The sequence below is a fragment of the Biomphalaria glabrata genome, chromosome 4 (genome assembly GCF_947242115.1).
Source record: "Biomphalaria glabrata chromosome 4, xgBioGlab47.1, whole genome shotgun sequence".
Classification (NCBI taxonomy): domain Eukaryota; kingdom Metazoa; phylum Mollusca; class Gastropoda; family Planorbidae; genus Biomphalaria; species Biomphalaria glabrata.
The window spans coordinates 1,441,982-1,455,103 of record NC_074714.1 but is presented as its reverse complement, the minus strand read 5'-3'; the positions used below and the strand labels follow the sequence as shown (position 1 = coordinate 1,455,103).

The 13,122-nt window shown below is 32.9% G+C and overlaps 1 protein-coding gene across 4 annotated transcripts in view; it reads left to right on the top strand.

Moving 5' to 3' along the window:
* Positions 1-13,122, top strand: part of LOC106078744 (dedicator of cytokinesis protein 3-like) — a 104,514-nt gene that overhangs the window by 11,896 nt on the left and 79,496 nt on the right. For all 4 annotated transcript variants that reach the window (XM_056028082.1, XM_056028083.1, XM_056028080.1 and 1 more), the window contains exons 7-11: positions 234-379; positions 748-868; positions 7,629-7,780; positions 9,593-9,668; positions 10,784-10,844. In XM_056028082.1, the coding sequence (XP_055884057.1) occupies positions 234-379; positions 748-868; positions 7,629-7,780; positions 9,593-9,668; positions 10,784-10,844 (556 nt within the window). The remainder of the gene's footprint in view (positions 1-233; positions 380-747; positions 869-7,628; positions 7,781-9,592; positions 9,669-10,783; positions 10,845-13,122) is intronic.

The following is a 13,122-nucleotide window of genomic DNA, read 5'->3' as shown; positions in this document are numbered from 1 at the left end:
CAAAATATGTGTGTCACAGCTGGGGCTGCCTAGCCAGTGTAAATATTGTATTCCTCATCAATCTTCGGATTTGAAGACAAGCCTTATTATTATTATGTTTTTTACATAAATATGTTAAACAAAAAGGTTATTGACATTTATTGTAGTAAAAATATATTAACATTTTGGAATGTTGTTACCAATTCATATGCTAACTAAAATACATCATCTTTTATTTATTGTTGGTCATGAAGGAGCGGAAGCAGCTATTTCAAACAATACTTTTAGTCATGGGGGAATTAGCCAAATATCGAACCCAACTCGCCTCATCTACACTCACCAGAGAAAAAGCTTTGGAACAAAAACATTCCGCTATTATAATGATGGACTGGGGCAACAGGTAATTGTATTTTCTCTCTCTTTTTTTTAAATTTATCTTTTTTTTACCAATTTGTTCATGCTATAGCTTGAGAGTACACTATGGTCCAATCTCTGTGCTTGTGGACCTGTTGGAGGAGGGAATCTGTAAAAAGGTTTTTGCGCTGCCTTTAGCCACTCAGCAAACACAGTATGAGTCTGGATTTGAACTTAACTCCCCTTGATAGTTAACCTAGTAGTGTCTGCCATTCAGCTACACATTCCAGCTTAGCATTTGTGTCCATTTAGTACAATCCTAAGAATGTATTTTGTATAGCTTAACAAACTTTCTACTAAGTTAAATGTGACAGTCTTTTTTTTTATTGAGTTGATATGTTTTTATTTGATCAGCCAACTGGGCCTGGATTTGGTCCCAAGAGTGGAATACCAACAAGCAGATCCAGACCAACTTAGTGTGGTAGAAATGTTCAGAATACATGAACAGAGTGTTCACAATTGTCAGGGAGCTTGGGTGAGTCATTTAATTTTATGCATTTATGTCAAAATCCTGTCACTAACAACTACATTTTGATTTGTATTGAAAATAATTTTTTTTAAGCCTATTTCCCGGCATTGTTCCCAACTTTATGAAACTATTGAACATTTCCTTTTTGAATGCCCACATCAACGATGCATTATTATCTCAGCAACCCAATTAAATCCACAAAGTGCCTAAAAGTGAGAAGCAAATGAAGAGGGGTATGCTTATTTTTCCCAAGGTACAGACTGAGAGGGAGCCTACAGCTCAGCAGCGAAAATCTGGCTAGAAAAAAAAAATTCTATTGGAAAGTAACTTTCTCAAAACATAGATGTATTGCAAATTATTATTTTTATATCTTATATTTATATAAAATTTTGTCACTTGTCAGCTAGGTCTGTAACAACTTTAAATTACTAGCTTGAAGGAATTTTGCTTGCTTACAACTGTTAAATATCTAATATTATATATTAAAAAAAAACAGCATTAAAAACCTTTCACTGTTGCACTAGCTTGACCAGCTGTTTTTTTTTTTTTTTATTTTTTTTTTATATAATTAATACCAGGGTCATTTTAAATTCACATGATGTTTAAAAGAGAGAGTTTCAAAACTTAGTGATAAAAATACAAGATAAAACAGCTTTAAAAAATTGCTTATATGTGATACATTCAGCATTTTTGTTTTTAGATATACTAATCATTTACTATAAATAGAAGTTTTAAATTTAAGTTTTCCTTTTTTTTTTTTATGAAGCTTAATTAAAGTTTTAAAATATAGAGGATATTTATTGATGTTGTCTATACTACCAAATATATACTGTACTACTATGTATGACCATGGGATAGAAGTCTCTAAATTAAAAAAAAAACTGGATGATTGAGAGTTTTTTAGAGTAGCTGATCAGATATTGAATTTTAATTAACAATAATATTTAATGTTAATGTCCCTTATATAATTTAAATAACAATAAAGTAATGATTTTGATAAGTAATTATAAGCATTGAGTTACCTTTTATTTTTAGATAGCAGAGGAGGTAAGATGCTTTGGAATGGAATAGATAGTTCTCTCCCTTACATATAAATCTTTTTTTTTTGTGCTAAAATTTGTATCAGAATGTTGTGTTTACTCCCATCCTATGCCATGTTTGCCCAACCCAATAGTCTGGCATGTGTATGACCTGTGTGTTACATAATCACCTTACTTCGTTTAACAAAGAGTCGGGAAGTACTGCTTTTCAAATTGCTATTTGATTTGTAAAATGGCTGTCAGAGATAAAATGGAAATTACTAACCAAGATTGCAGTTGTCTTAAATCAAAATAATAGAAACGAGTGTGTAACAGGGATCAATAACTTTGTTTTAAAATTAGACTTAATGGGCGCAAAATTGATAAAGTTTGGCCTAGACATTTGAGAATGTAAAAGTTAAACCCATGAATTGTATGTTGTGTATAAGTATATGCTATTGTCAGGATTTTAGATGCTAACACCTTTAACATTTGTTTTTTTTGTTTTTCAATAAGTCAATACTCTTTATTATTCTTAGTGATTAGTTTCACAAATAGAATTAAACAATAAAAAAAAAATAGTATAACATAATAAAGTAAAAAAAAAAAGTTCCCCTTTCAGACCTTGTGGTCTATATGGCAGATGATGTAAATGTCATCTGATTCTGTGGCCTACGGTTAACATGGGTGTCATGTGGCCAGCACAATGACCAACCGACGTTACTTTTCCCCAACTAATGTCAGGTACCCATTAGAGCTGGGTGGACTCAAAGGCGCCCAAAAATCCCAAAATAAAAATCCCAGTCTTCACCAGGATTCGAACCCGGGACCTTCAGTACGGAAGCCAAGTGCTTTACCGCTCAGCCACAGCGCCCTCTGTATAACATAATAATTCTCTTGAACTCCCGAGCTGACGAAGGCTCTAGGCTTGTGAAGCTAGATGCTGAGAGTAGACGTTGACCTTTCTGATTGGGAGATGGATTGAAGTACTTGATAGAAAACTATTCATTTCATTTTCATATCAAATGTTGTTATGAATGAAAGTCCAGTAATTGTTTTGAATAACTTAGATGACTGGAGCTTTTGGTAGCAAAAACAAAGTTCTCTAATTACTTTTGAATCCTAATCATTTATATTCAGGTCTTTAAAATTAAATCTGTAAGCCCTAATGAATCATTATACATCATTACACTCTTTGTTTTTTTGTTAATTATTAAATATAGTTTGGACAAACATCGAAGAAAACACATAAATCATACTTTTGATTAATATTCTAAGCCACAATTTACATTGAAGATTTAGACTTTAAAAAGTATATATTAGGAAAACTTGCAAAGTATTGAATACAAGTTAGTACATCTGTTTGATAAATATTAATCTTAATAGTTCATCAGTATATTTTTTTAGAAAATATTGAAATAAATTTTAGAATTTGTATAAATCCTTGAAGCTCATTTCCAGTCTTGCCTCATAAGAACATTTCATTTTTACCTTCATGGCAGGCCATATAATGTGAACTAACATTTTTTCAGTTTTCAATTCCACTCAATTTTTCAACCAATTGATCAAATAAATTCTAATTGCTGAAAACCAGAAGAAGGAAGAACAAAATTAAAAGGAAAGTTTAAAAAAAAAAATGTAACCTAAATATTTGATTGCCTCCGCTGCTGTACTCTTTTACCCAGCGATAGTTTTGGAAGCTTTTCTCATTCTAAAAAATATTCAGCTAGAAAAATTAACAATAAATGTTTCATTTAAATTCTTTCAATTATATATTATATGATATAGAATATTTTATTTGGTGCTCTCTTGATTTTTCCCTGATGAGAAACATCTAAAAAAAAAAAAAGGTCATCCTTTGGAAACTCTTGCACCAATAATATGAAGCAATGATCATAGTTGTAATTGAATTGAAAAATAATTTTTATGAATAAGTACATACACCATCAGATATAATTAGCACAGAAATGCAATCAATTCTTCCGGTAATAAACCTTTTACACATATAATTCACAAAACAAATACTTTTTAACATCAAAGTCACACCACAAAGGATTGAAGCTCACACGGGTGAAGATGGAAATCAGAGAGTTGTTTTTGTCAATCGGGCTTCTAGAAAGACACATCAACTAAAACACCATGAAGCCAATGCTAAGCAACCAACTATTCAGAGGAGTGAATAAACCAGCAGTATTGGGTATCACAGGGAGTACCTAGGAGAAGGTTTTTTCCCGTGCTGCCTTTAGGCGCTCAGTAGACACAACTCTGCCCGAGTCGGGTGTCGAACCTCGAGCCCCCCTTCATAGGTAGCCAAGCCAAGTTAAGTTCAAGCGCACTTAGCCTCTCGACCACGCTTTCCATGATCCATACACACACACATACATTTATTTATTGATTGATATATATAATTAAACACAACTAACACTGAAGTGAAAGAATCAAAGTTCATTTCTAAATGCTTTAAAGAATTATATATCTAAGACAAACCTTATCATACTTTATCAATAACTAAAAATAGAAAAGCTGATAAAAAAAGACTCTTGTTTTTGCTTTGGTTGCATCTTGATGACTAAAAACAAAAGGAATTATGATAACAAAACAAAATTAATGAGCATGGCTGATTAAAATCAAATTATAAATATCTTGTTTCTTGTGTTTTCATCCATTCAAAACTGTCCTTTACTCTGTATAAAAATATTGTAATAACTTAAGTGAGTCAACTCAACGAGGCACATATATCTTTATTTACACGACATCACAAGTTCACAAAACAACATCTATCTTAGGCACAGTCTTTTCACTTCGGCTCTCCACTTGGGCGGAAATCGTTCTCCTCTCTAATGTTGACATCCTTTTAGGTCTAGTCTATCACAGTGCGCACCTTCTAGCACTAGTCTGGATGGCGGTGCGCACGGCAGAGTTATAACAATATAATGAATCAACTATATATAGACTTTTAACTATATTGGCTAGGGAATTCAATACAATGCTCTTCAGTCCTGGGCATGTGATTGTGCTATGCTGCATTAACCCTTTTGCTGCCACTGGAAGAATGTAATGAAAGGTGGCAACACTTAGTATTCAGTGCATTAACCCTTTTGCTTCCACTGGAAGAATGCAATGAAAGGTGGCAACACTTAGTATTCAGTGCATTAACCCTTTTGCTTCCACTGCAAGAATGCAATGAAAGGTGGCAACACTTAGTATTCAGTGCATTAACCCTTTTGCTTCCACTGCAAGAATGCAATGAAAGGTGGCAACACTTAGTATTCAGTGCATTAACCCTTTTGCTTCCACTGGAAGAATGCAATGAAAGGTGGCAACACTTAGTATCCAGTGCATTAACCCCTTTGCTTCCACTGGAAGAATGCAATGAAAGGTGGCAACACTTAGTATTCAGTGCATTAACCCTTTTGCTTCCACTGGAAGAATGCAATGAAAGGTGGCAACACTTAGTATTCAGTGCATTAACCCTTTTGCTTCCACTGGAAGAATGCAATGAAAGGTGGCAACACTTAGTATTCAGTGCATTAACCCTTTTGCTTCCACTGGAAGAATGCAATGAAAGGTGGCAACACTTAGTATCCAGTGCATTAACCCTTTTGCTTCCACTGGAAGAATGCAATGAAAGGTGGCAACACTTAGTATCCAGTGCATTAACCCTTTTGCTTCCACTGGAAGAATGCAATGAAAGGTGGCAACACTTAGTATTCAGTGCATTAACCCTTTTGCTTCCACTGGAAGAATGCAATGAAAGGTGGCAACACTTAGTATCCAGTGCATTAACCCTTTTGCTTCCACTGGAAGAATGCAATGAAAGGTGGCAACACTTAGTATTCAGTGCATTAACCCTTTTGCTTCCACTGCAAGAATGCAATGAAAGGTGGCAACACTTAGTATTCAGTGCATTAACCCTTTTGCTTCCACTGGAAGAATGCAATGAAAGGTGGCAACACTTAGTATCCAGTGCATTAACCCTTTTGCTTCCACTGGAAGAATGCAATGAAAGGTGGCAACACTTAGTATTCAGTGCATTAACCCTTTTGCTTCCACTGGAAGAATGCAATGAAAGGTGGCAACACTTAGTATTCAGTGCATTAACCCTTTTGCTTCCACTGGAAGAATGCAATGAAAGGTGGCAACACTTAGTATCCAGTGCATTAACCCTTTTGCTTCCACTGGAAGAATGCAATGAAAGGTGGCAACACTTAGTATTCAGTGCATTAACCCTTTTGCTTCCACTGGAAGAATGCAATGAAAGGTGGCAACACTTAGTATTCAGTGCATTAACCCTTTTGCTTCCACTGCAAGAATGCAATGAAAGGTGGCAACACTTAGTATTCAGTGCATTAACCCTTTTGCTTCCACTGGAAGAATGCAATGAAAGGTGGCAACACTTAGTATTCAGTGCATTAACCCTTTTGCTTCCACTGCAAGAATGCAATGAAAGGTGGCAACACTTAGTATTCAGTGCATTAACCCTTTTGCTTCCACTGGAAGAATGCAATGAAAGGTGGCAACACTTAGTATTCAGTGCATTAACCCTTTTGCTTCCACTGGAAGAATGCAATGAAAGGTGGCAACACTTAGTATCCAGTGCATTAACCCTTTTGCTTCCACTGGAAGAATGCAATGAAAGGTGGCAACACTTAGTATCCAGTGCATTAACCCTTTTGCTTCCACTGGAAGAATGCAATGAAAGGTGGCAACACTTAGTATTCAGTGCATTAACCCTTTTGCTTCCACTGGAAGAATGCAATGAAAGGTGGCAACACTTAGTATTCAGTGCATTAACCCTTTTGCTTCCACTGGAAGAATGCAATGAAAGGTGGCAACACTTAGTATTCAGTGCATTAACCCTTTTGCTTCCACTGCAAGAATGCAATGAAAGGTGGCAACACTTAGTATTCAGTGCATTAACCCTTTTGCTTCCACTGGAAGAATGCAATGAAAGGTGGCAACACTTAGTATTCAGTGCATTAACCCTTTTGCTTCCACTGGAAGAATGCAATGAAAGGTGGCAACACTTAGTATCCAGTGCATTAACCCTTTTGCTTCCACTGGAAGAATGCAATGAAAGGTGGCAACACTTAGTATCCAGTGCATTAACCCTTTTGCTTCCACTGGAAGAATGCAATGAAAGGTGGCAACACTTAGTATTCAGTGCATTAACCCTTTTGCTTCCACTGGAAGAATGCAATGAAAGGTGGCAACACTTAGTATTCAGTGCATTAACCCTTTTGCTTCCACTGGAAGAATGCAATGAAAGGTGGCAACACTTAGTATTCAGTGCATAATGATGAGATGCTCTTGTACTTTTAAAACTGAATGCTTCTTATATTTAACAATGATCAATAGAATTCTCTGTTGATTGTTCTCCGAACTGTAAAAGGCAAATTTACTTCCTTTCTAGTTTGAACACATTACATGCTTCACTGCTTTCAAGGAAACGTAGAGACCTTCTTGTTTGATATTTACCTGAATAAAAATATATTACTATACTATTACCATTATTTTTTTGCTGTGTTTACTGTAATGAACTTCGCTTTTAGAACGTAACAATATCCTATGCATGTACATAATTGTAAATTTCTAATATGTCTGTTTTGTTTTTAATGGTGATTTGTTAAAAATGTTAGCTAAATTATCTCATTATTTTCGTCATTATCATCTAACCTAGGGATATCAAATCTTGGATGACCGTGTCTAATTGTATTAACCCTATGATATTATCTTTGATATTTTAGCCCAATGGTATGATGAAAGTTATTCCAAGAGACAACCAGAATGAAAAAATGTTTCACCTGCTCATAACTTTGTGTAATCTGGGTTGTGATATTGGGGACAATGCCGAAGTTTACCTTTCCTTATACGACAACACCTCCGGCAATTTTATCAGGTAAGATCTTTTACTTCAGGGGTGGCCAACCTTTTGATCCCGTGCGCCAATTATTTTCACTTCTAATGCAAATGCGCCACACAAACTTCTACTCCCTTTTTTTATATCTTTAAAAATATGATAATTTTGAGGTTTGGCAGTTTTATATACCCAGTGTAATCGGGTAGTGTAATCGTTTCTATCAAAATCATACATTTATGAAAGTATGGGCAGAGTTAGCAGTTATAGAGGAAGAAGTTCCACACACACACACAGACATACAAACAAATTTAACTGACATTTCTGAAGAAGTATTCATAGTTTTAATTATTTCTGAATATACTACTAATTAATTTTGAACACTGTTGACAGTTTTAAATTAAAAAAAACATTTCATTTAAGTATGTTTTGTTTTCAATAAATCTGAAATATTAATAGTTAAATTCGCAACTGGAAGCAATGGACAGTTCTTCACATTTGAATTGGACAGTTGTGACCTCAATTTGTTTTCAATTATTTGCAAGTATGAAAATGTTTGCTGGAATCTGTATGTTGATCTGAAATGACAGGCATAACTTTGGTTATTGTTCAAGTACCTCTACCAATCATTGGCTGTGCTCCATCAGTACAGACACTTAAAGTTTACTCAATTTAATTGATAATTTTCCAAATATGACTCTGCTTTCTAAAATATGTTGGGTTCTCTTATTTTTTAATGAAGTGAATCAAGGTCAATAAGTCCATTAAAGATGTTTAAATTTTATCATTTCCTCTTATGCTTAACTGGTCCACATCACTAATATCATGCTTAATTTGAAACTTCTCTTTACAAAGATTTTTCACCTCTTTTAAATCCTCTTTTTTTCCTGACCACACATTCTTTGCGAAAATCAGAGTTGGACATTATCTTTTGGCTGTCTTCTATTTTAACTTCATGTTATATATAATGTCTGAAAATATATCTTCTGTTATCCAAGAAGTTGCGTTTACAAACAATGGACATTTGTTTTCCTAATGGACTCGAAATGTATAAGAATTAATGTTCCCACATCTCATTCAACTGATGCTTGTTATCTCTTTCTGCTTTTTTTTTGTTCATATTCTTGCATTGTTGGAAGAAGCGGAAGAACCTAATGTAGACTTGTTTTAAATTACAATCGATAAGGTTGTCAGGTTCTAGGGACTCGCTACTATATGAATTAGGAAATATTTGGTCATTTACGAGTGGAAGCATCCTATTATTTATTTCATTGTTTAAATTGTGTTTTGATTTTAGCTAATTTTTATGTTAACTGGACTATTTCTTATAAAGCGTCCCTGTAGTTCTTTATTCATTACATCACTGATAATCACAGTATGAAGTGTATTTTTTTTTCTTTCTTAGGGATGGCAAATGCATTTAAAAATCTCTCTACCAATTATACGCTTATTTGTAGAATATGTCAGAACAATCACCGTCTTGTAAGTGCGTACTAGTTTCCTATTGTCTAAATTCATGTTAGGTCAATGAATACAGACCTATTCATAGTCTTTCAAATTTTAAAGCATTATCCTTCAACTTTCGTGTAAACATGTGGGTCTCTTGGACACCATGAGTTAAATTCTCATTAATCTATTCTCTGCAGATCAGTTTGTTTTTGTTTTTTTTACCATCAGACGTTTTTTTTTTTCATTATCTCAGGGGTGTAGTGCACCACTTGTTATGGTGCAATGTGCCCCTTTTGGCGCATGCGCCATAGGTTGGCCACCCCTGATCTACTTCAAACACCTCTATGACTTAAGTCATGTATTTTTATTGCTCTGTCGGTTGAGTTGACTTTGTTCTCTTTACAGTGAAAGATTTGTCATGCATTTTATCAAGACTAAACAGACTGAAGCCAGTGATAAAAGTTTAAGTACTATATTTACAGTAAGTGCTAAAATGAGATTTATCTACTATATTGTATTACTGTCATTCAGCTTTATGAATATAGCCCTATGACTGTCAAATTAAACAATAATGAACAGTTAATATTACATTTTAAATTATTTTATATTATACAGTTCCACTTGCCATAAAGGTCCAGACCAGTGATATTTTGCCTACCATTGCCTTCATATCATTCAGTTTACTATTGATGAAAACAATGCTCTGGTCATACAATTTTTTGGTATTCTAGGGCCATCATAATACTTAGGTTTAGCACTGGTCAATATTTGACTGAATAAAACTTATGTGGTATTGAAATATTTGACAACAATGAACAAGAAAGCTACAATTTTAACATTTATTTCATTACAGTGCAGAGGAAAACAAAAGATGTCTTCAGTTTTACTTTTCACTAAAAACTTCCTTAGTCTGAAAACATTGCAGGCCAATACCTCCACAGTTTCAAGACACAAACACACATACAAAAATGTTAGGCACCTACACACACAATTAACTTAAATTTAAAATGAAACACCTACATCCAATGTACATCCTAAGTATACACAACACATCCTAAGTATACACAACACATCCTTAGTACAGAAAACACATCCTAAGTTTACACCACACATCTTAAGTACCTACAACACATCCATTACACACAACTTGTCCTTCTCAGTTTTCACAATACGTCCTTAGTATGCACACATTGTAATTTTACACAACACATCATACATACAGATAACACATTGCTATGTACACACACAACACTCCTAACCTTACACAACACAAAGTAAGATTAAGTAAGATAACACATCATAAGTACAGACAACATATCAAAAGTTTACACAACACATCATAAGTACAGACGACATATCCCAAGTTTACACAACACATCATACGCACAGACAACACATCCGAAGTACACACAACACATCCTAAGTACACACAACACATCCTAAGTTTACACAAAACCTCCATAGTTTCAGCTTATAAAAACACAACCAAACATCTTTAACACCAAATAGAAAACATCCCCATTTTGAACACAACAAAGATTAAATCAAAATGTAACATCATTTATATCTTCTGCTATTCTGTTGACAAATTTTTAGGATTTAGTTGCTGATGACCTACGTCGTGATATTTACTTGGTTGTCCAGATTTTCAGAAAAGGTAATTGAAATAAATGTTTTTTACTTGGTTGTCCAGATTTTCAGAAAAGGTAATTGAAATAAATGTTTTTTACTTGGTTGTCCAGATTTTCAGAAAAGGTAATTGAAATAAATGTTTTTTACTTGGTTGTCCAGATTTTCAGAAAAGGTAATTGAAATAAATGTTTTTTACTTGGTTGTCCAGATTTTCAGAAAAGGTAATTGAAATAAATGTTTTTTACTTGGTTGTCCAGATTTTCAGAAAAGGTAATTGAAATAAATGTTTTTTACTTGGTTGTCCAGATTTTCAGAAAAGGTAATTGAAATAAATGTTTTTTACTTGGTTGTCCAGATTTTCAGAAAAGGTAATTGAAATAAATGTTTTTTACTTGGTTGTCCAGATTTTCAGAAAAGGTAATTGAAATAAATGTTTTTTACTTGGTTGTCCAGATTTTCAGAAAAGGTAATTGAAATAAATGTTTTTTACTTGGTTGTCCAGATTTTCAGAAAAGGTAATTGAAATAAATGTTTTTTACTTGGTTGTCCAGATTTTCAGAAAAGGTAATTGAAATAAATGTTTTTTACTTGGTTGTCCAGATTTTCAGAAAAGGTAATTGAAATAAATGTTTTTTACTTGGTTGTCCAGATTTTCAGAAAAGGTAATTGAAATAAATGTTTTTTACTTGGTTGTCCAGATTTTCAGAAAAGGTAATTGAAATAAATGTTTTTTACTTGGTTGTCCAGATTTTCAGAAAAGGTAATTGAAATAAATGTTTTTTACTTGGTTGTCCAGATTTTCAGAAAAGGTAATTGAAATAAATGTTTTTTACTTGGTTGTCCAGATTTTCAGAAAAGGTAATTGAAATAAATGTTTTTTACTTGGTTGTCCAGATTTTCAGAAAAGGTAATTGAAATAAATGTTTTTTACTTGGTTGTCCAGATTTTCAGAAAAGGTAATTGAAATAAATGTTTTTTACTTGGTTGTCCAGATTTTCAGAAAAGGTAATTGAAATAAATGTTTTTTACTTGGTTGTCCAGATTTTCAGAAAAGGTAATTGAAATAAATGTTTTTTACTTGGTTGTCCAGATTTTCAGAAAAGGTAATTGAAATAAATGTTTTTTACTTGGTTGTCCAGATTTTCAGAAAAGGTAATTGAAATAAATGTTTTTTACTTGGTTGTCCAGATTTTCAGAAAAGGTAATTGAAATAAATGTTTTTTACTTGGTTGTCCAGATTTTCAGAAAAGGTAATTGAAATAAATGTTTTTTACTTGGTTGTCCAGATTTTCAGAAAAGGTAATTGAAATAAATGCTTTTTACTTGGTTGTCCAGATTTTCAGAAAAGGTAATTGAAATAAATGTTTTTTACTTGGTTGTCCAGATTTTCAGAAAAGGTAATTGAAATAAATGTTTTTTACTTGGTTGTCCAGATTTTCAGAAAAGGTAATTGAAATAAATGTTTTTTACTTGGTTGTCCAGATTTTCAGAAAAGGTAATTGAAATAAATGTTTTTTACTTGGTTGTCCAGATTTTCAGAAAAGGTAATTGAAATAAATGTTTTTTACTTGGTTGTCCAGATTTTCAGAAAAGGTAATTGAAATAAATGTTTTTTACTTGGTTGTCCAGATTTTCAGAAAAGGTAATTGAAATAAATGTTTTTTACTTGGTTGTCCAGATTTTCAGAAAAGGTAATTGAAATAAATGTTTTTTACTTGGTTGTCCAGATTTTCAGAAAAGGTAATTGAAATAAATGTTTTTTACTTGGTTGTCCAGATTTTCAGAAAAGGTAATTGAAATAAATGTTTTTTACTTGGTTGTCCAGATTTTCAGAAAAGGTAATTGAAATAAATGTTTTTTACTTGGTTGTCCAGATTTTCAGAAAAGGTAATTGAAATAAATGTTTTTTACTTGGTTGTCCAGATTTTCAGAAAAGGTAATTGAAATAAATGTTTTTTACTTGGTTGTCCAGATTTTCAGAAAAGGTAATTGAAATAAATGTTTTTTACTTGGTTGTCCAGATTTTCAGAAAAGGTAATTGAAATAAATGTTTTTTACTTGGTTGTCCAGATTTTCAGAAAAGGTAATTGAAATAAATGTTTTTTACTTGGTTGTCCAGATTTTCAGAAAAGGTAATTGAAATAAATGTTGTTTTAATATACCGAAAATGAGATTTGTTTAATAAAAAGAAACTTAAATGATAAAATAAAATGTCAGAAATAATACTTTTAAAACAACTACACCATAATAATTTATTGAGAGGAATATCGAAGAAACTGTGTCAAAATAAATGCAGGCTAGAA